Source organism: Microcebus murinus, chromosome 17 (genome assembly GCF_040939455.1).
Source record: "Microcebus murinus isolate Inina chromosome 17, M.murinus_Inina_mat1.0, whole genome shotgun sequence".
In the NCBI taxonomy this organism is placed as follows: domain Eukaryota; kingdom Metazoa; phylum Chordata; class Mammalia; order Primates; family Cheirogaleidae; genus Microcebus; species Microcebus murinus.
Window position 1 is genome coordinate 23,321,582 of NC_134120.1, and position 23,196 is coordinate 23,344,777.

A 23,196-nucleotide genomic window follows, 5' to 3' on the forward strand; every position below is an offset into this window, starting at 1 on the left:
GGAGAGGTCTGAGCTTCATTCAGCTTCTGGCTCCAGCACTTACTGGCATTGGCCTCTTTGGCATGTTACTTATCCTCTGAGCCTTGTTTTTCTTGTCTCTCTCCTAGAGTTCATACCCATCTCACAGGACCCTTGTGCAGATTTGGAGTCGTTTCTTAAGTGTCAGTAATATACCAGATGCCTTCTTAGAGCTGTATTCTAGTGGGGCAGACAAATGGTACACAAGTGAACAAATGAATAAACAAGATAATCACCAGTTGCACTAAGGGTTGTGAAGGCAGGACACCAGTGAGCTGAGAGATGCTACTGCCGTTCTTTCTAGGGTGTTGATTGGTCAAGCAGGAAGTGCCTGGTACATGGGCAGCTCCAGTCCAGTTCACTTCCGCCAAGCTCCCTACTGGGTTGTCTGTGTGCACTCCAAGCAGAAAGGTCAATGTCCTCGCTGCTGGTCGGCCACCCCGCCCGGTAGAGCGCAGAGGGGGAGCTGCCATGGCCCAGCTCCATCTTGGATGTTGTGGAATGTGCCACATGAGCTTACAGGAAGCTTGCAAACACCTAGGTCATGTTCCTAATGTCAAATACATTACAAAAGTGATCCTTCTGTCATCTTTATTATAGCCAAAAAACCACTCCCAGGCCAGTTCCCTCCCTTCCAGTTGAGCCTGACTCTGAAAGAGAGAAAGATGGTAATTCTTTAGAACCTGCTTTCTCTTAGTGAAATAGCTTTGTTCTTTAAAAATGGTTATGAAAATAAGCCTGTTGCTTTTAAGCCATTTATCAGCACTTATTCCTGGTTTTCATGCAGGGAGGGTCAGGTCTTTCGTGTTCCTATTATTTAGAGTCACTTGCCAAGTGAAAAGTGTCCATTTGGATGCATAAGAGAAGTGGGCTTAGGACCAGGCCAGTCCTAGTATTTCTAGTCTTTAGATTTGATTACTGAACACTATAAAAATAAGAGCATGCCTTACGTCTACTTACCACCTTAGTGTCAGGAATAATAGGCAACATTCATCGAGTGCGTGCTCTGTGTTAGGCACCGTACAGACCCCTCATGTGGCTTATCTCACGTCACTGTCTTACCACTGCAACCCTGTGAAGTGGGCAGGATAGTTGCATTCAAAATCTCAGAGTGTAGTAACCTTTGTCTTTAAAGAACCTGATCTGAAGGACTAGACTTTTGGCTCTTGAACACTGGGACCATGTGCGTCCCAGGCACGGCTATATTTTTAGTTCGGTGCTTACTACCTATTAGGCCCTCAGTAAATATTTACTGAATGACTGGGGGAAAGATGGGGCTGAATCTCAAATTATCTGTTTGCCTTTGGAGTACTTTTTAGTTGTTTCAAAGATTAAATGAGTAACTATATGTTAGATGTTTGGTCATGTTTGCCACATAATAAGTAATCAATTACATTACCTGTAAATGTTAGCTGTAATCTCAGAATTGATTATAAAGTTTTTATGGAGAAATTCAATAGAAATAATCATCGATCAGCTTGAAGAAGAACTTCATGGTAGAATTTGTACATGTCTGCCGTTGCCAAAGTTGACACTATTTTGTGTACTGGATTGTTACATATAATGCTGTAACTGGATGTTCCTGCTACTTTGGGCATAACCTTACATTGAAATTTTGTTTCCAGCATTTGAAAGCCACCATTATCACTGGTCAAATGGTTTGCTTTCAGATTAAAGGGAAGTTCTCCATAGTGTAAAGAGAGATCCTGCACCTTCGTAGAGGGTGAGATGGATTATTGTTTTGGTGTAAACTTGAAGCATTTGCACCTCTGTTTCTACCAGGTGGTGGGAAGGATAGTCATGGGGGTGCCCAGTGCTTTTCCCAGATCCACCTTTGCAAAGTTTAAGGGCAGCCTTTGACTCACGACTCCTTCTGACTAGTCATCAGAATTCCCCAAAACCACGGGGACAGGTACACTTACTGCCAGCCCGTAAACTTACTACCAGCTCTTGCCTAAGTTTCTGTAATTCAGTTGGAAGGAATTCTTATGAGAGCAGTTTAAAATTTGCTCGTTTCATTTCCCCTTGCACCCTCCTTAGATCCAGAAAGCAGGCTCCTGTAAGTCTCACCCATTCCTAAGGCCTTCGGAGGAAAACCCCCGACTGTGTCACTGGATGGAGAAAAGTTTTCACATCCTTGAGTCATTTTTATTTCTAACAAGAAGCGCCTTTTCATGGCGTAGGATGTTATTATTCCAACCAAAGAGGCAGTGTGGGGACTCTGGCCTTTTCAAACCACCGCCTCTGCACCCCACCCCTGCCCATCACTTCTGAGTCAGTGTGAGAGGTTTTCTAAGTGTGAGGCCATCCTAATGACTAGCACTTCCATCTCCATTATTATGGAGAAAAGTTCTCCAAACAGCATCCCCCATCCTCTCTTTTTTTTTTTTTTTTTTTTTTTTTGAGACAGTCTCACTTTGTTGCCCAGGCTAGAGTGAGTGCCGTGGCGTCAGCCTAGCTCACAGCAACCTCAAACTCCTGGGCTCAAGCGATCCTCCCGCCTCAGCCTCCCGAGTAGCTGGGACCACAGGCATGCGCCACCATGCCCGGCTAATTTTCTCCATATATATTAGATGGCCAATTAATTTCTTTCTATTTTTAGTAGAGACGGGGTCTCGCTCTTGCTCAGGCTGGTTTCGAACTCCTGACCTCGAGCAATCCGCCCGCCTCGGCCTCCCAGAGTGCTAGGATTACAGGCGTGAGCCACCGCGCCCGGCCCCCCCATCCTCTCTTGATCATCGACATCATTGTGGTGCTTTTTAAAGGACCAGTCGTGTTGCCGGGTTCTTTGTCATGCGGTGGAAGGGCACGCTAACCCTGAAGAGTGGCCTGGAGCCTAAGAGAATCGAATTTAAGGACAGAGCACTAGAGTGGCTAGAACTCTGATGGATCCAGCACTTAGATGGTTTAAATTATTTTAAAATTCCTATAACTGTGTGTGTAGCCCTCTACCTGCCCCTTCCCTTCCCTACATATTTTGTAAATTCACCCAACTAGTGTCATCCTAGCTCAGTCCCATTTCCCCCTGCCCCCTGCACAGTGCCGTCCTCGTCGTGCCGTGGCCTTCTTCCAGACCTCAGCGTGAGGTCCAGCACCCGTCTCGTGGCTCACGGGTCTGGCCCCTGCTCACCAGTGCTCGCCCTTCCCCTGCGCCCTCAGCACAAGGGCCTCGTGCCTCACACACACGGGCCACCGTGCAGTCCCCACCAGAGAAACACACTTCCCTCTTCACCCGGTGCTGCCACCTCCACGTCTAGCCTCCAGAGCAGCTTGTCCTTCCCCCACTTCTCCATCATAATTGTTTTGTTGGGGGGTTTTGTTGCTGTTGTTTGTCTCTCTCCCATGAGAACTGATGCTCGGTGAGCACAGGAACTGTGTGGCCGCTGCAGCCCTCTGTCCCTAGGCCCTGCCCACACGGTGCCTGCCTGGCTCCAAGCAGAGACAGTCGACAGAATGAATGAACCAGCGAACAAATGGACAGACTAGTGGCAGGAGGATTCAATAAGATGATGTACATAAAGCATCTATGTGTGTGTCTTTGACACGGCCGGCCCTCAATGTACAGTTGATCATTCCATTGATTCGTTCATTTATTAAGGGCCTGGCCAGTATCTGTGGGCATACAGCGGCCAACAAAACAGATAAAACTCCATACACGTATGGGAAATCTCCCTGCCCTCCTGGGCCATCCCTTCAAGTGTAATGTGACAGGTGTGGCTGTGGGCACATGTGTGGGTATGTGCTGCTTCCTTTCTTTCTCTTTTTGAGCCCTCTCTCTCAACTTCCCACTAGATCCCTCCTCTTAGGGCCCTGAGCACCACCACCCCCCACCTGGGACAGTGGTCACCAAGCTGCAGCCACTCTTGCCAGAGTCACCTTGGCAAGGGAAGAGGCCCAAGGGCCTTGAGTGGACTCTAGCCACTCCACGGGTGCTGAAAGCAGAATCGCTTCCTCTGCCCTGGCTGGGATAAATAGGTCAGGGGTAAAATTAGAAAATCAGAAGCCCCAAGCCTGGCAATGTGCTGAAACATAAGTGCTACCTCGGGCTGCTAAACCATGCGCTTTCTCACATACCCAAGGACGGAAGCATGCAGAGCCAGGCCTGAGGCTTGCCTCTGCCTCACCCCTGCAAAGCCATCGCTCCTGCCCTCATGGAGGGAGAGACTGTGGCAAGCCATGGCGGAGCAGGCCGCGCGCCCCAGACCCACTCTCCCCGGGGACACGTGCTGCCTCTTCAGTGCAAGGCTCAGGAACTGTGAGGGGAGAGTCCCCATCTCCAAAACACTGAGCCCTGAAGACGACGACTCTCCCACATAACAAGCCCTGAGCGCTACACGCTGGGTAACATTGGCCTGGGCCTGGTCTGCCACCCCCCGCAGGGCCCAAGTCTCGATTATGGCATTCCTCATCCTGCCTCTACCCCTGCTTGGATCCCTCCTCAGCACACTGTCAGCCAGGCTGTCGTTGGCCGACCAGGACCCATGGTGTTATTTGCTCTTCCCACGGTAACTGACATTTTAGCAGCAGCCACTGGATAGCTAAAGTATCAGGCCCTGTGACCCATGCGGGGAGGCGGCTTCCTGCACATGACCGTACCGCTAGCAAGCTGCCACTGCTTTTGCTTGCGCATGGAACTGTGAGATTATAAGATCATCTCGTTTTCATTGCAGAAATTTCCAGAATTGAAATTCAAATACGTGGAAGAGGAGCAGCCTGAGGAGTTTTTTATCCCCTACGTCTGGTCTCTCGTCTACAACTCGGCAGTGGGCCTGTACTGGAACCCCCAGGACATCCAGCTGTTCACGATGGACTCTGACTGAGGGTGGCGTGCACCCTCCCCCGCTCCCTCCAGCCTCGCAGCCCTTCCGATCACTGTGCTTCTGGGCATCAGAAGCAGACAGACGATCGCCTGGTGTGTCTTCTGCTAAAGAGGGTTGCACAAGCGCCTTTCCCTCACACACTCTGGAGAACCGGTGCCAGTTGGCAATAGATCACTCAGCTTAGATTGTAGCGCAAAAATGGGGGGAAATACACAACAATAAACGTCAAAACCTGCCATTCAATATGCAATGTTATTTCTTAAACCAAAAATCTAGACCCTTCCCAGGATCCTGATGCCTTAGGCACATAACACTTTAACAGTGCGCACTTTTTTGGTTTTTTTGGCATGTTCTGGATTTTTGTTTCAGTCTAGTGTGTGTGTATGTGAGAGAGAAAGATATTCCTTAAACATTAAAGGATGTCCCTTAAATTAATAAGGGAACGAAGTCACGTGTGTGGTTGCCTGAGAGGGCCCACGATTTCGCAAGCACCGCCTGGCGTTTGGTGATGACTTTCAGAGCCGCCCCGACTTTCCCTCAAGAATCAAAATGGCTCCTCCTCATGAAGCCCAGATTAACTTTTCTGTAGATTTGGCCTCTGAACTATAGCTGAAATTAAATTGGAGTCTAGTGCAAATTAAGCTAACCTACTCTACTCTGTATTAATCACTGGGCAAAGAAAAACCTTAATTTTGAAAGCAATCTTTTCCCTTCAATCAGACTAGTAGGAGAAAAGGGAGACCAATTTGTTAATACAGTAGTCCACGTGAGATAAAAAACATGTTTTTTTCCTTTGATTTTTTTAAAAACTTGGCCGGGCACGGTGGCTCACGCCTGTCATCCTAGCACTCTGGGAGGCCAAGACAGGAGGATCATTTGAGCTCAGGAGTTCAAGACCACAAGAGCGAGACCCCGTCTCTACTAAAAATAGAAAGAAATTAGTTGAACAACTAAAAATACATGGAAAAAATTAGCCAGGCGTGGTGGCGCATGCCTGTAGTCCCAGCTACTCGGGAGGCTGAGGCAGGAGGATCACTTGAGCCTAGGAGTTTGAGGTTGCTGTGAGCTAGGCTGACGCCATGGCACTCTAGTCCAGACAACAGAGTGAGACTCTGTCTCAAAAAAAAACAACTCTTTGGGGCCTGTGTGATCTGTGTGTTTGGTCCCTAAGCCAGAGGAAGGAACTTATCTGAGGGAACCTGCCACCCTGGCTGTGCTGAGTGGTACAGTGGGCGCGAGGGCTGGGTGAGACAGACCTTCCAGGACGTGTCCCCCCTTCAACATCTAGAGGAGGAGCCCACTTTGATTTTCAAAGAAACAAAATATTTGCTTTTCTACTTAGCACATGATCCCAGATGAGTCTATGCACCCTGTTTCAACCTGCTGTCATCTCACCTGCGTCAGGATCAGCATCTCCTGTCCCCGTGTCCCTGGGCTGGAGGCCCAAGTCATTTTGTCTATCACCATCGTCTGAGAGCCCAGAAGGAGCCCACCTCAGTCACCCCAAGCTCTGTAAGAGTGCCGACATCGAGGTGCGCCCCTGTCCCCCACAGGGACAGCCGGGCTGAGCCACCCACAGCGGGCTGTCGAGGTGCGCCGGGCTCCTCCTCCTCATCTGGGCAGGGGGCGAAACGCAAGTTCCCTGAAGCCGAGTGACTCATGGAGGGGCCTGTCCCTGGTGGGGTGGTCCAGGAGGCAGGGCAGCTTGCCCACTGCCCCTCAGTGCCTGTTCTGCCGGGCCTCTGCTGTCCTGAGGCATGGCTGGGGACTCTGGAGTTCAATTCAGATTGCGTGCACAGGGCCTTCAGGCTAGAGGTGACGCTTGTCAATGACATCTGCTCCGTCCTGCTGGGGGAGGCTCAGTCCTCTCCGCCAGAGGGGGATGCAATTATATGATACTTATTTCCTATGTGGGGAAATGATTAACGGCTTTAATTTGTTTCCAAAGCATTTTTATTTGCTTCCTTTTCCTTTAAACCAAAAAAAAAAAATTTTTTTAAGGGTTATGGGAAGCAGCTGAGCTTCTGGTAGGACCATGGACTTGTCCTCTGGGTGCCATGGGACGGTCACTGGGCCGCAGGACTGTCAGCTCTTGTGACGGGAGGCAATATTGTCTCTCAAATCCTAGCCATCTCGATAGAGGCCAGACTCCCAAGGCAGCCTTGGTGGAGGGACTCACACGACCTCTCCACCAAGGACCCAGGTCACGGAGGTGTCCCTGCCCTCTCCTTGCTTCTCAGCCATTGGTAGGAGATGTGCTCGCTGGCCTGAAAGCTCAGTGGGCAGCAGCCACTGAGGAGGCCTGGACATGGGGCTCCCGTCACCCAGTTCCTCCTCACATGCTTCCTGGCCCCAGCTCTGCAAAGCCACCACGAGTCTCTTATTTTTGTGAAAGATGTGTTACATGGCAATAAACTCAAATGTTAAACTTCAATTATGTTTCTGTTGATTTTGAGTATTAGTTTGCTTAGAAGTTTTTCCGTTTTACACAAAGTAAAAATGTGTAGAATGATACAACACAGAAGCATCATGTGTTGGGATGGAAATTAACATTGGATTTTACCCACGATATGAGGCTGTCACTGCAGTGTGTCATTTTATCAACACAGAGTGCTGCCACAATATTTATTTTTAAAAGAACGGGCCCCTTTGAATAGCACCTTCCCTATCAAGAGTTCAAGGCAGTTAGCAAAAAACCTTCAGCATTCACAGCCACCGCCGAGGCTGGTGTCACAGGATCTGTGAACAGCAACCTTGCAACGGGGCTGCCACCATTCCGCAGCGCAGGCGGCACAGCTCAAGGACAAAGTCAGATAAAGGAGAGAGGAGAAGGTCCCCGAAGGTGAAGCACACACAGCTCTCTCTGGAGGGAGATCGCAGGAGCTAGAAAAGCAAAAGATGGAAAGAGGAAAGAACACAGGACCTGAGTCAGAACACTCAAGGGCTCATTAAGCTGCAGGCACTAAATTTCTTAATATATCACTCTTTAGGCATCATATGTCACCCTTCAGGTTTGCATGAGGCGTGACAGCTGTCTGTGTAACTGAGTCACCCGTGCTGCTCTGCGGAGCCATACGTGAGAGTTTTGGTGCTCTCTGACCCTTTATAGGCTGACCTGGCAGAGTCAGCCATGCTCCGTCTCTTAGTTCTCTGCTCGGCACTATGCTGCAGTTTCAGTAGTTGCCATTCGATATTCGGGGCTGATCCTTGGGCCCTGACTCCAAATTCAGGGCTCCAGTGTCCTGCATCACTTCCTGCAGTCAAGGAGGTCAGGATTTCTATTCCCCAATGAAGACCCATGCTTTCTATGAATATGAAAAACAGATTATAGCACACGATCTGTAGCAAATAATGCATGTTTCTTTTTTAAGAATTCTATTAAAGCATAAAATTAAATCTCGTTAGGATGTAGCTATTCAGGGTCCCCACTCAAAACAAGGGAGATTCACCAGTAGACCCCACTCTCTTGGTCGAGTCATATTCCAACCCCTAATCAGACTTCACAGGGCTATCGAAATGCCAGCTCTCAGACCCAGCCTCTGGGATTAGCAAAAGCCACCAGAGGAAAAGCTGCCTGGTACAGCTGGGCAGGTAATACTTCACCATCCTGTAGGCTCTGGGATGCCTCCAGGCAAATTTTTAAAATATTTTGGACTGATTTCCAAATTGTCCTTAGCTTGGGGGGGGGGAGGGGGTTGGTGCTCCACTATTGTCATTAGACTGTCCCGAGTGGGTACTGCTCAACTTCTAAGCCGCCTCAGTACCTGAACGTGATTAAGGTGCAACTAGATGACTAGTGCCCCCAGGTGCCTAGCTGAAGCAAATGTATATTCTCTCTGAAGGATGCAAACATAACCCAGGGCCTCAAGTTATTTCTACAGTGTTACAATCCGAAATATCCAAGTATGGGGGAAGATCAGACAATGTCAATTTATTGAATTAAAAGCATTAAAGGATTAAAAAAATAAATAGAAGTACCCAGAAGGGCTCCAGATATATCAGTTACAAAATTTGAAACAGCTATGCTTACTGTGTTCAAAAAGATAAAATGTGTAATCAAGAATCATAGCAAAGAATTCGAAACTATAAAAAAAGGACCAAATGGAAATTCTAGAACTGAAAAATACTATAACTAGAATTAATAATTCAGTGGGTGGGTTTAAGAGCAGATTAGACATAATTGAGAAGACAATACATAAAATAAATCAGGCAGGGGCAGGAAGCAGAGCCAAAGTCAAAAAGACAGAAAATAGGAAATACAGTGTACAATACATGAAGGAAACAGGGAGGATGTCCGACCTAAATATAGTTGGAATCTCCAGAGAAGGGATATTTAAATAAATGGCTGAGAACGTTTCCAAAACTCATGAACGATGTTAACAAGCCATAAATTCAAGAAGCCCTCCCACAAACCCCAAGTGGGATAAATAAAAACAGATGATCCACACCTAGACACATCGTAGTAAAACTGCTGAAAAACAACAAAAATTTTAATCCTTCCTGGGGAAAGAGGAGGCTGGGGAGGGCAGGGATATAAGTATCAAAGGAGCAGTAATTAGACTGGCAGCTAAGTTCTCTGCAGAAGCAATGGAAGACAATGAAATATTGCCTTTTACAGTTCTGAAAGAAAATGACGGCCAACCTAAAATTTCTAATCAGGGAAAATAGCAAGAATGAAGAAGAAATAAAGACATTTTTAGAGAAACAGCTGGAAGAATTATTCAGCACACCTATTCTAAAGGAAAATTAAAAGGATGTTTTAAAGCCAAAAGGAAAATGATCCCAAACATAAGGACAGAGTTTCAGGAAAGATTAAAGAGCAGTGAAAATGAGAAATATGCAGGTCAATGTAAATATTGACTACATAAAACAATTATGTCTTGTGGAGTTTTAAATAATATATAGAAATAAAGTGCATGAAAGTAAAGATATTTAAGTGGAAAGATCTTAAGTGGAGTTGTAAGTGCCCTAAGACACATCATCCAAAAAGGTAAAAACCTCATTTAGTATTAGACTTTGATAAGTATTTTTTAATATTTGTGATATCAATAACTTTCGACCTTAGGTGGATTGGACTAATCCATTCAATGAACAGGTTTAAGAGTTGCAAAAGAGGATAAGAAAGACAGAAGAAGAAACAGAACAGGTAGGACAAATAGCAAGATATTTGGGATATAAATCGATTATTACATTAAATGTAAATGGACTAATGCTTAAATGTTGACAAAGATTATCAGGCTTAATTTTAAAACAACGATCATATGCTGTTTACAGGAGAGACTTTTTACAACATGAATTTAGAAATTTTGAAACAAAAAGATGGCGAAATATATACCCAGTAAATAGTAACCATGAGGAAACTGGTACAGATATATTATTTAGGGCAAAAAACATTTTTAGAAATAAGAGGGTAAATTTAATTATCAGAAAGGGGTAATAATTATAAATTTATATGTACTTCATGATTTAGTCTGAAAATATATAAAACAAAATTTGATAGAACTAGGAAATATAGGAAAAAATATGCAGAGTAAGATTTTAACATGCCTATTTTGGTAATTGATTTAAAAAACCCTAGTATACAAAAAGCAAGTTATAGAAGATTCAAGTAGTACAACTAGCAAACTTGGCCAAATGAATATATGTAGAATGCTCCTCTCAATAGTATAATTTTCAAACACAAATGGCACATACCCCAAAATGCTGGACTATAAAAAAATTCTAATTAAACTTCAAAAGAATTCAAATGAAATAGATTCTCTGATCACAATGCAATTAAGCTAAAAATCAATTACAAAAAGATAATTTATCATCCTCATATATTTGGAAATCAAATAGATTTCTAAATAACCCATCTGTCAAAAAATCACAAAGGAAATCTGAAATATTTAGAACTGAATAATAATGCAAATACTATGTATTGAAGCTAATGAAGGAAAAAAACCTGTGGTTTGCAACTATATGTTTAGAAATGTTTATCTTCAAATAAATATGTTAGAAAAGAAGAAAGATTGAAAATGAGTTATTCAAGCAACCACCTTAAAATTTGAAAATAGCAAATTAAACCCAAAATGTAAATTAAAGCCAAAATTGCTGGTATGGAACATAAATATAAAGGAAATCAAAAAAGTCAAAAGCTGGTTCTTTGGAGGAATGGAGAGGATTGATAGCCCCGTAACAAGACTGACCAAGGAAGAAAGGAGAAAGGTGGGAGGGAGAGAGGAATAGCCAATATCAGAAGGGAAAATGGGTGAATCCTCCAGATCATGAGGACTTTAAAAATATTTTCGAGAACATCATGAATACTAATAAACCTTAAACCTAGATATAAATGATCCTAATTGCAGTGATGTTTTGACATACATATGTCAAAACTAATCAAATTGTACACTTTACATATATGCAGTTTTTACATGTCGAGTGTGCCTCAGTAAAGCTGTTTTTAGACTTTGGATGAAATGAACAAATTCCTTTGGGGGGAAAAAGAACTCTCCAAAACTGACATCAAAAGATCCTGAACATTGGAATCATCCTACCTCTAGTGCACAAATTGAATCCATAATTTAAAATCTCCCCACAGGGAAACTTATAGGCCCAGATGGCTTCACCAGTGAATGCACACAAAAAATTTGAGCAATAATACCAATCTCATACAAAGTCTCCCAGAAAATAAATCCTCCAAATGTGTTTTTTCTTTTAAACACGAAGGTATTTTATTTTTAAAATAAAAATCAACTGGTCTGTATTTAGCCCTCTCACTCTTTTCCTCCCTTAACAGCATCATAGGCAGATTCTTTTCTCATAGGCAGATACAACTTTTTGCAATGTTTTTGGCAATTAGAGCAGTTTCATTCTTGTGTTCAAGAGTTAGTTCTTTATATTTCAAATGTAAATTTCATACCAATGCAAGTATTCTCCTCTTTTTTTTTTGAAACAGAGTCTCCCTCTGTTGCCAGGGTTAGAGTGCCATGGCATTGGCCTCGCTCACAGCAACCTCAAACTCCTGGGCTCAAGCGATCCTCCGGCCTCAGCCTCCCAAGTAGCTGGGACTACAGGCATGCGCCACCATGCCCGGCTAATTTTTTTTTATATATATGTTAGTTGGCCAATTAATTTCTTTCTATTTATATTAGAGACGGGGTCTCGCTCTTGCTCAGGCAAGTCTCGAACTCCTGACCTTGAGCAGTCCACCCGCCTTGGCCTCCCAGAGTGCTAGGATTACAGGTGTGAGCTACCGCGCCCGGCCTCTCCTCTCTTCTTACCTGAGCAGCTTCCTGGAGCTGTTCAGGAGGGGCTGTTGTCTGGTTCTCAGATACTTTCCTTCTCACTTCTATCTCTTCCTCCCCCCCTTGATTGGTGCTATCTCTGGGGCAGTGATGCAGGCGATGGAGAAGGAACAACTTGCCGTGCCTCAGAGTAGATTCCTTGGTGCACACACAAAGAGGCCTGTACCCTTGCCCTTAGCACTCCAATGAGGACTTGTCCTTCAGAAAGGTTTCTCCAAATTTGTTTTATGAAACCAGCACAACCTTAGATATTAAAAATCTACCAAGAATAGTATAAGAAATTAAAATTGCAGACCAGTCTTTATGAATATAGATGCAAACGGTCTAAACAACATGTTAGCAAATACAGACCAGCAATATATAGAAAACAATGCATAAAAATACATCATGATCAAATTGGTTTTATTCCCAAATCAAGGTTATTCACATTGACAGAATAAAGGAAAAGTAAGTGATCTCAATAAATGCAGAGAGAACAATTTGACAAAATTCTATAGTCTTGGGTGACATAAATGTTTAGCAAACTAGAGAAAAAGGAAACTGACTTAATCTTATAAAGATTATTTAAAGGCAAGGTGTGGTGGTTCACGCCTGTAATCCTAGCACTCTGGCAGGCCAAGGCCGGCGGATCGTTTGAGCTCAGGAGTTCAAGACCAGCCTGAGCAAGAGCAAGACCGCGTCTCTACTAAAAAAATAGAAAGAAATTAGCTGGACGCCTAAAATTATACAGAAAAAATTAGCCAGGCGCATGCCTGTAGTCCCAGCTACTTGGGAGACTGAGGCAGTAGGATTGCTTGAGCCCAGGAGTTTGAGGTTGCTGTGAGCTAGGCTGATGCCACAGCACTCTAGCCCGGGCAACAGAGTGAGACTCTGTCTCAAAAAACAAAAAAAAGAGTATTTAAAAACCTATAGAGGCCGGGCGCTGTGGCTCACGCCTGTAATCCTAGCTCTTGGGAGGCCGAGGCGGGTGGATTGCTCAAGGTCAGGAGTTCAAAACCAGCCTGAGCAAGAGCGAGACCCCGTCTCTACTATAAATAGAAAGAAATTAATTGGCCAACTGATATATATATATATAAAAAAAAAAAAAATTAGCCGGGCATGGTGGCGCATGCCTGTAGTCCCAGCTACTCGGGAGGCTGAGGCAGAAGGATCACTCAAGCCCAGGAGTTTGAGGTTGTTGTGAGCTAGGCTGACGCCACGGCACTCACTCTAGCCTGGACAACAAAGCGAGACTCTGTCTCAAAAAAAAAAAAAAAAAAAAAAAAAAACCTATAGAGAATGCGCGGCGACCCTCCAGTACCCTGTGAACATGGCGCTGCGAGCGGCGCGGAGCGTGCGACCTGTGCTCTGCAGCCTGCGCTCGGCCTCCGCGACCGCCGCGCCCTGCCCGCCGCGGCCTTGGCGGCTGGCTGCGGGCGCTGTCCGGACGCTGCGTGCGGGACCCGCTCTGCTCTCAGTGCGTAAATTTACAGAGAAACATGAATGGGTAACAACAGAAAATGGTGTTGGAACAGTGGGAATCAGCAATTTTGCACAGGAATCTTTGGGAGATGTTGTTTACTGTAGTCTGCCCGAAGTTGGGACAAAATTAAACAAACAAGGAGAAGTAACTGAAATTAATGGAGCTCTGACAGAAAACCCTGGACTTGTTAACAAATCTTATTACGAAGATGGTTGGCTGATCAAGATGACACTGAGTAATCCTTCAGAACTAGATGAACTAATGAGTGAAGAAGCATATGAGAAATACGTAAAATCTATTGAGGAGTGAAAATGGAACCCCTAAATAAACTAGTGTGAAATAACTTAACCCAGCATAGTTGTCTTAAATTAGTGGTGGACAGATGACTTAAAATAGCAACTACTCTCAAAACTGCTAATGGAAGAAAATACTCCTTAACTTTCTAATAATTTAGATAAACAAAATATGGATCTTTTTCACAATACTCTATGATTTTTAGACTAGGCTCTAGTGTTCAGAATTCACAATTATCCATGGTTGAAAACCAGTTATAAAAATCATGTAATTCAAGGGTAACATTGTTATCTTAAGCCTTATATAATACTGTAACTTGCTTACATCCATACCAGGATTTGGGCTGAAATACTTAATGGTCTTTCCATTGGAAATGATGGGGAGTGTTGAAGTTTTTTCTTGGTTGTACAGTATCAAATGAAACAATATTATCTTAATTTTGCATATACTGCATTTGCTGGTGCTATTTTTATACAGTGAGCAACAGCTTTGCAGCAAAATAATAAAATATTCAACTTCAAAAAAAAAAACCTATAGAAAACACATCATACTTAAAATATCAAAAGCTTTCATTCTGAGATCAGGAGCAAGAAAAGGATGTCTGTAATCCCTATGTCCATTCAAAATGTTACTAGGTAATGCTATGCATGCCAGAGTATTTGGAGGAGAGTGTACTGGTACCTAAAATTACTTTGAAATACATCACAAAGAGAATGGATTGATAAATGGATAGATATGTGAGAAAGTAAGTATAGTAAACTTGGTAAACTGGCATGGCAGAAGCTAGATGGTGGGTATACTATCAAAAGTACACTGTACAATTTTTTCAGTTTTTCTGTATGTCAGGGGAAAATAGCACCTGAGGTCTTAATCTAGTATGACCAAGGGTAGGAAGAAATTAAACTGTAATTATTTGCAAATGACATGATTGCATATATGGATAATCTAAAAGAATCAGCCAATAAACTAGTAAAATTAACAAGATTTCTTGATATGAAATAATAGACTGGAAAAAAAAAAACTTTCCTTATACTAGCCATAAACAACAGAAAGTAAAATTTTAAAAGTGAACCATTTACAATAGCATTTTTATAAAATATTAAATGCTAAAAACAAAAGTGAATGAAAGTAAAGATTTAAATAAGGGACCCTTCCAGGCCCATTAGATTCATGAATTAGAAGTCTCAATGTTACAGGTTCCCTCAGAATCGATCTATAGGTCCAGTGCAATCTCAATCCAAATCTATTTTTTTGGGGGGAGTGGGGAAACTTGAAAAATGTACTCTAAAATTTACATGGAAATGGAAAAAGACAAAAATGGCCCAGAAAATCTTGAAAAAGAACAAAACTCATACATCACTAGATGTCTAAGGCCTATAGATCTACTCTAATTAAGACAGTTTAGTTTTTTTTTTTTTTTTTTTTTTTTTTTTTGAGACAGAGTCTCACTTTTTTGTCCAGGCTAGAGTGAGTGCCGTGGCGTCAGCCTAGCTCACAGCAACCTCAAACTCCTAGGCTCGAGCGATCCTTCTGCCTCAGCCTCCCGAGTAGCTGGGACTACAGGCATGAGCCACCATGCCCGGCTAATTTTTTATATATCAGTTGGCCAATTAATTTCTTTCTATTTATAGTAGAGACGGGGTCTCGCTCTTGCTCAGGCTGGTTTTGAACTCCTGACCTTGAGCAATCCGCCCGCCTCGGCCTCCCAAGAGCTAGGATTACAGGCGTGAGCCACCGCGCCCGGCCAAGACAGTTTAGTTTTGATACAAGGATAGACAAAATGTATCCGTGGAGTAGAATTAAAATGTCCACGTAAATAGAGACAGTTGATTTGACAAAAGGGACACTGCTGAGCAGTGGGGAAAGGATCCCTTTTTCCTATAAATGGTGTTGGCACCGTGGGGGGAATGAATCTCGACTCCTGCTTTACTCCACGTGCAAAAGCAGTTCCCCAGGGCCTGTAAAGCTAAATGTGAAAAGATAAACCAGAGTATTGCAGAAGAAAACATAGGAGACTATCTTCCTGTCCTTTGGATAATTACTGTAAAGAAAAGATCTGATTCATCAGATTCCAATCAAATTAGGGACTCCAGTTCAACAGGAGACGTCAGTGGGAGAGTGAGACGGCAAGCCACCGGTGAAAGGCATTTGTGATACACAGAACCACAAAGGGCTCAAATATATGATAAGAACTCAATAAGATAAAAAAATAAGAAAATTGAGGAGGCCAGGCACGGTGGCTCACGCCTGTAATCCTAGCACTCTGGGAGGCCGAGGCAGGCAGATTGCTCGAGGTCAGGAGTTCAAAACCAGCCTGAGCAAGAGCGAGACCCCATCTCTACTATAAATAGAAAGAAATTAATTGGCCAACTAATATATATAGAAAAAATCAGCCAGGCATGGTGGCGCATGCCTGTAGTCCCAGCTACTCGGGAGGCTGAGACAGCAGGATTGTTTGAGCCCAGGAGTTTGAGGTTGCTGTAAGCTAGGCTGACGCCACGGCACTCACTCTAGCCTGGGCGACAAAGCGAGACTCTATCTCAAAAAAAATAAAAAGAAAGAAAGAAAAGAAAATTGGTAAAAGACATAGGGACTTCTCAGAAAATTTTCAGTTGGCCAATAACATAAAAAAGTGCTCAAAATCAAGGAAAATGCAAATTAACCCACAATGAGATACCATTGCACGCTCACCAAAATGGCTAAATTAAAAAGGCCAACAGAGGGGGGGAAATGGGCATTTATTGAAACCTTAAAATCTGTACCCCCATAATATGCCGAAATAAAAAAAAAATTAAAAAAAAAATCAAAAAAAAAAAAAAGGCCAACAACAAGTGTCAGTGAGGTGTGGAACAACGGGAATTCTCGTCTACTACATGCAGGAATGTAAATTAGTAGCATTTTGGAAAACTGTTTAGCAATATCTACCAAAGTTGCAGATACTCCTACCCTGAGACCTAGAAATCCCAGTGCTGGGAGTACACCAAAAAGAAATACATGGCTAGCCGGGCCCTGTGGCTCACGCCTGTAATCCTAGCACTCTGGGAGTCTGAGGGGGATCACTCAAGGTCAGGAGTTCAAGACCAGCCTAAGCAAGAGTGAGACCCCCGTCTCTACTAAAAATAGAAAGAAATTAATTGGCCAACTAAAAATACATATACAAAAAATTAGCCGGGCATGGTGGCACATGCCTGTACTCCCAGCTACTCGGGAGACTGAGGCAGAAGGATCGCTTGAGCCCAGGAATTTGAGGTTTCTGTGAGCTAGGCTGATGCCACAGCACTCTAGCCCAGGCAACAAAGTGAGATTCTGTCTTAAAAAGAAAAAGAAAAAAGAAAGGTAGCAGGACCAATTGTGAAGTTCAATCCAACCCCCTTGGGTCCCCCAGAAATTTTGGTTTAGGAAAATGAGTCTCAGTAGCTTCACACAGGACAATATTTAGGGGTTCCAGTTGTGTAGCAGCTGCCAAAACGGATGACGTCATTTATATTCATTAATAGATTTAGACGGCACCCAGGGCAAGGGTGGTTACAGTGCTAGTGACAAATTCAGCTTTGGTGTATCTACATGCATATTTATTTTGCCTTCATTTTTGGAGATGTTTTCACTGCTTATGGAAATCCACATTGAAGCCCTGCTCCACATGGGCTCTGCGTAGTTGGTGACGTTCGAGAAATGACTAGCAAAGTTGGGGGCTCCTTCCTCCATAGGATTTTTCCCCTCCACTTCCAGCCACACTGAGCCCCGCAAGACTGTGACTGTGACTCAGGTGAGCTGCCGAGGCCGTGGGGAAATGTGGGAGGAGGAGGGTTTTGCTCAGGGGCCCCTCCCTTTGCCTATCCAACATCTATGCACAGTCTTGTTCCCCTACAGAAAGCACATACACCCTCCCCAAAGAACATAAGCCCAGAGAAGGTCCCATCCTGTCGCTGCACCCAGCTGCATGTCTGGCTGCGGCCTCCCTTCCTAAGTACAGGAGGCAACAGTTCAACCGAATATTTTCCCACCGCATAGCGGGACGATCTCACCATCCACCTCCCCTAAGCCGATGGTGCATGTTAGGTGACGGTATTTGCAATAAACATGTACTCTACTTCAGCTGACTTAGGTAGGAAAGGATTTATTTCCGGATGTTAGGGAGCTACCCAATTCTGGGGTGAGCCTGGGGAAATGCCTAATGGCTCCAGGACTGACAGGCAGCTTGGCAGCTGCCCCACCCAGCACCCGGCTGCCATCCATGCAGCTAGATGGTCATTACACTCTGCCCACACTGGCTCGAGAGGAACCAGGTGCCACCGCTTTGCCCTAAAGCCCATGCACTTGCAGCGCCCAGGCCCCCACGCTCACTCCCCCCTTCCAAGGCTCAGCCAGGTGGCTCTGCTGGGAGAAAGCTGGGTTCCAGGCAGAACCCCAACTTCAGAAGAGCCTAGAACTCAGCCTCTAGTGTCAGGAACGTCCAGTGCATGGGGGGATGTGTGCTTCGCCAGCCAAACACTGGCATCTGTCACTTTACCTTAGGCTGTTGTCCCAATCTTAAGCCAGATGACATTTAAAGCAAGGAGACTGTAATGCTCAGGGAGCAGGGACTTATGTCTGGTTTGTGTACCTGCATCCCACACCTACAACAGTGCCTGATGTCAAGAGAGATTTGTTGGAGAATGCCAGCAGTTAGCACAGCTTCTAGAAATGTGAAGCCCTCGCGAAGTCATAGCTAGTATTATCTCGCATGATGGGAAGCCCCGGCGAGGACTAAGGCAGCCGCTTGGGCTCAGGCCCAGGCTCTGCCATCTGCAGTTCGACACCCTCTGACCGGCCCCTCACCGTCACAGGACGGCTGCCACAGTTCCTGGCATTGCGTCAGGGCATGATCTCGTCCAAAGCACGGCTTGGGAGTGGGGCGCCTCCAAGCAGCCCTCACACTCCCATGCCCCGCCTGCTCCCCACACCCATCCCTAAGCCACCAGGGCAAGGTCAGGGGCCGCTGTCGTGCAGACTCGTGGTTAGGTGGAACCGGCGGCCCAGCTGTGGGGAGGAGAGGGAACGGCTGAGCATCCACAGGCTTTCGGGGAGAAGGACGGGGAAGGCGGGTGGGCAGGAGTCCCCGTATCAGTTTGACCAGGGGCCCGGGGGAGGCCAGAGCCGGGGTGTCATGGGCACCCCTATCCTGAGCTCTCCTGAGTCCCAGCTCCCGGACCCTACAGTTGGACGCAGCTGCTCGGGAGCCAAAGGACAGTCCCCAGGACGAGGGCGAGGTGTGCCTGTGGGAGGCAGGAGGCGAGGAGGAGGAACGCGTCCACGTCCCCAGCCCGGTCCTCCCCAGCCCCCCAACACACGCACGCGGGCTGCACGGCGAAGGCGGCCTCTCCTCTCCCAGAGTCCGCTTAATAGGAAACAGCGTTTGGTGGAGCAAACAATTACGGCAACCCGAGCCCTCAAACTGGAAACATCTGTCCTTGCCAAGGCACAACCTCCCAACCCGGCCAACCCAGCCTGCTCCTGGAGGGGCCCACCCGGCCGGGCCCTGGGGACTCAAGAACCTTCCAGGGTGACACAGTGGAGCCCCCAGCCTGGGAGGGGTCTCCAGGCTCCCAGACTTCCCATGGGGGCGTTTAGGGCTGGCGGTCCCCAGGGAGCGCAGGGTCCTCTTTCTTCACTCACCCCATAGGGCCAGGGCTGGGCCTATCTTCAGCCCCCAAGACCCCCGCACCTCTCACTGCTCTGCTCGCACTGTCTGCCCCGTGACCCTTCCCTCCGGTGCCCGAGGCCAGGCCCGCACCTGTCTCTGCAGGCAGCCACCCAGGCGGGGCAGGTGCCCTTGCCCCCAGCCCTCGGCGTCCCTGTCCGGCCCCGCCCAACTCACTGGACTATGACTCCTAGCGCAGCACCACGCCGTGTGCGTCACAGACGAGCCCCATCACCGTGGTGGCATCTGCAAGGTCCCTAGGGAACATCTGGGCAGAAGTGACCAAACACACCCGGGATCAAGGAGCCCCAGCCCAGGACTGGGGCCAGCGTGGGGCCAGAGGACAGAAGCTGACTCAGGGCCACTGCTGCTGGCTTCCTAGTGGGCACCTGTGTGGCCGGGCCTCTCCGAGCCTGTTACCCCGTCTGCAGCTGGCCGCAGGGCCGCAGGAGCACAAGATAAAAGATGTGAAGCACCAGGGCAACGGGGCCTGGAGGGATGGCGGGCTTCATGGTGGCAGCGTCACCGCAGGCTGCTAGGAACATCATCCACCTGGATGACAGCCTTGCAGAGGGGCTGTGTGTGGAAGGGACGCAGGGACGAGGCGGGGAAGGAGCTCCTAGCCCCACGGGCACCGCCCAGAGCCTAGCCCTGCGGGGCCTCGTGGGTGGGGAGAGAGACCAGAAGAAATGCTGCCCAAGGCCAGGGCAGGGCAGGTGTCCCGGCCACCTCTGAGGAGGACTCACCCATCCACCCAGTTTAAATGCAGCCTCCTCCAGGAAGCCATCCGGGGCCAGCCCCAGCGTCCTGCCTTCTTGGCCCAGGGCAGGGAAAACACGGAACCAGAGTCGGCAGTGAGGGTCTGGCTCTTCTCTGTGCCTCAGTTTCCCGTCTGGGTAACGGGCACGCTGTTCCGCCCTGCAGACCTCAGGCAGGCCACGGAGGCCAGAGGGGAGGTTTGCCCACTCTGAGGCCCGGAGGAGGCTGCCACTCGGCAGGGGCCATCGGGGAGGATGGCAGAGGCTGGCGGCCAGGCTGCGTGGGGTGAGGCAGCGCTGGGCGGTCCCACCCAGTCCCCGGCTGCACTGGCACCTCGCGCTCAGGGGACCCTGGCCCAGTCAAGCCCCACCCCAGAACGGTGCTGGCAGAGCAGGGGGTGTCCAGGGTAGGCAACACCCCCAGCCAGCCACCCCTGCCAGAGAGCAGGAGGTCCCAGACCCAACCGCCCCTCAGTCTAGAGACCAGGAAACCAGATGTCGGCGAGGCGGCCATTCCAAATGCACACATCTTCAAAGCAGGGCGATTTTCCATGTCCTCTGGGCAATTTTAGAACAAGTTTGTAAAACTGGAATTTTAATGCATGACACATTCGTGCGTGTGTGTGAGTGCGTGAGTGTGAGTGCCTGCACATGGACGTGTGCGTCTGGGCACCTTTGGTGGCTGTTGCTGCGACAGCATCTTGGGAGGCAAGGGGGCTGGGGCTGCTCCTTAAAGGACACCCAGGTTCTCGCCCGGGCTCAGCGCAGGTGCACAGGCCCTTCAGGACCTGGGGAGGTGGCTGTGCTTCCCAGCCAGCCGGCAGGGCGTGCGGGCAGCCCTGAGCCTCCCTGCCTGGGCTGCGGGTGGGACGCCCCCTCTGAAGTCACCCTCCTGGGCGACACTCAGTGCCCCTTCTCCTGGCTCGCCTTGGAGCAGGTGCATTCGTGTGCTGGGGCGGCCGTGACAGAGTCCTGCGGGCTGCGCGGCTTGAACAACACACGTCTATTCTCAGCTCTGCGGGCTGGAGGCCCAGATGGAGGTGTGGGCAGGCGGGCTCCCTCTGAGGCCTCTCTTCTGGGCTTGCGGCGGCCGCCTTCTCGCTGCGTCCTCACGAGGCGGCCTCGCCGTCTGCGTCTTGCCTGTGCCCCAATCCCTTCTTCTTTTGAGAACACCACTCGTGTTGGATTAGGGCCACCATGGTGACCTCATTTTGACCTTACCTCTTTAAAGCCCCATCTCCAAATGCAGCCCCACTCTGAGATCCTGGGGTTAGGGCTTCAGCGTAGGAGTGTGGGGGGACACGATTCAGGCCACGATGCCGTGGGCTTGCCCTGCTTGGCCTGACCTTCGACTCCTGCACTTTTAACCACATCTCCTCGCTTCCCTCTGCCGGCAGGTGGCGGCCCGGCCCGGCACACCCTCGCAGCCACACTCCCACGGCCACGCTCACACCAGGACCGGAGGACCCAAAACGGCAGCTTTCCCTTCGCTGTCCCCAGCAGCGCGTGGCCCACCACCTCCACGGCGCTCCTGGGCCAGCTCGGTGCCTGTCCCCCGAGGTGCTCGGCCGTACCTGGGGAACAGCAGGGCGGGGGGTGGGGGTGGGTTTTTGGGAGCCGCAGCAAGTCCGGGGGAAGAGGCAGGGCAGAGCAGACACTGCGCTAAGGGTGTGGCCTGCCCCAGGGACATGGATTTGGGCCCTTCGTGTGGGAGATCCTGGAGGACACCCACATTCCAGGGTGATGGGCAGAAGGAGAGCCCATGAGAGAAACTGAGGCACAGACAGCAAGGGAGAGGGTCGGACTGGGAGGGAGGGAGGCGTAATGGAAGCCAAGGGCCAGGGTGTTATTAAGAAGGCCCCAGTGGTGGCCGGGAGGTGAAGAAAGTCCAGGCAGGAATGACCCCTGAATCCAGCCACCCGGAGACCCGGGCCCTGAGGAGAAAGGGGTTCTGTGCAGGGGTGGGGCGGGAGGCAGACGGCAGTGGTTCCGACTGCATAGCAACCCCAAAACTTAGCAGCTTAAAATGGCCATTTCATTTCTCCCCCAGATTCTGTGTGCCAGAGGTCAGGCAGGGCACAGGGACGGCTGGTCCCTGTCCACGGCGTCTGGCGAGACTCCAAAGCTGCGGCCAAAATGACCTAGAGGTGTCTTCCCTCCGGCTGGCTGTTGTCTGGGCCCTCAGCGGGGGCCGTGAGCTAGAACCTCTCCTACTGCCTGGGCTTCCTCACGGCATGGCCGCCCCAGGGTGGTTAGACTTGGACATTGTGGCTTAGGGCTCCAAGCAATGTCCAGCAAGCAAAGCAGGAGCTACATCCACAATTGGTTCTGGAAACTTAAAAGAGCAAAGTCAGTATAACAGAGGGGCATTAAGAACATGGACCCTGGAGATAGACTGCCTGGGTTCAAATCCCGGCTCTGGCACATGCTGGCTATGGGGCCCTCCCAGGTCCTCAGTTTCCTTATCTGTAAAATGGACATAATCATTGACCTTCATACAAAGCTATCGTGAAGATTAAGCTGTGCTATGAGGGGACTCACTCAGAGCAGTGCCCGATGCACTCACAGCCCCTGCTGTCTGGGTGTTTGTTGATACAAGTATTACCCAGAGGGGAGTGTTTAGGATGAGAGAGACGGGCGTGTTTTCAGTAGGAGGGGAAGGAGAGATTGCAGCCTCAGGAGGGGGTGGCTGGCACAAAACCTCCATGTGCAAGGTCACATTTCAGCTGTGCCTCAAAGTCCCAACGGGGGAGGTTCAGCTCAGAGAGCTTGGACGAGCAAACTCAAGAGGCAGGTCCGGAGGACAGGAAGCGGCTGCTCTCGGCCCAGCCCAGGGCCAGGCGGAGGGTCCGAGTTAGGGCTGTGAAGATCATTTTGA

The 23,196-nt window shown here is 48.1% G+C and overlaps 1 protein-coding gene and 1 pseudogene across 2 annotated transcripts in view; both read left to right on the forward strand.

Moving 5' to 3' along the window:
- The window catches only part of DYM (dymeclin), a 351,414-nt gene extending 346,333 nt beyond the window's left edge, over positions 1-5,081 (forward strand). For both annotated transcript variants that reach the window (XM_075993890.1, XM_012769895.3), the window contains one exon: positions 4,689-5,081. In XM_075993890.1, the coding sequence (XP_075850005.1) occupies positions 4,689-4,838 (150 nt within the window). In that variant the 3' untranslated portion in view covers positions 4,839-5,081. The remainder of the gene's footprint in view (positions 1-4,688) is intronic.
- An 8,328-nt stretch (positions 5,082-13,409) lies between these two features.
- LOC142861658 (glycine cleavage system H protein, mitochondrial pseudogene) lies at positions 13,410-13,934 on the forward strand (annotated as a pseudogene).
- Positions 13,935-23,196: the final 9,262 nt, after the last annotated feature.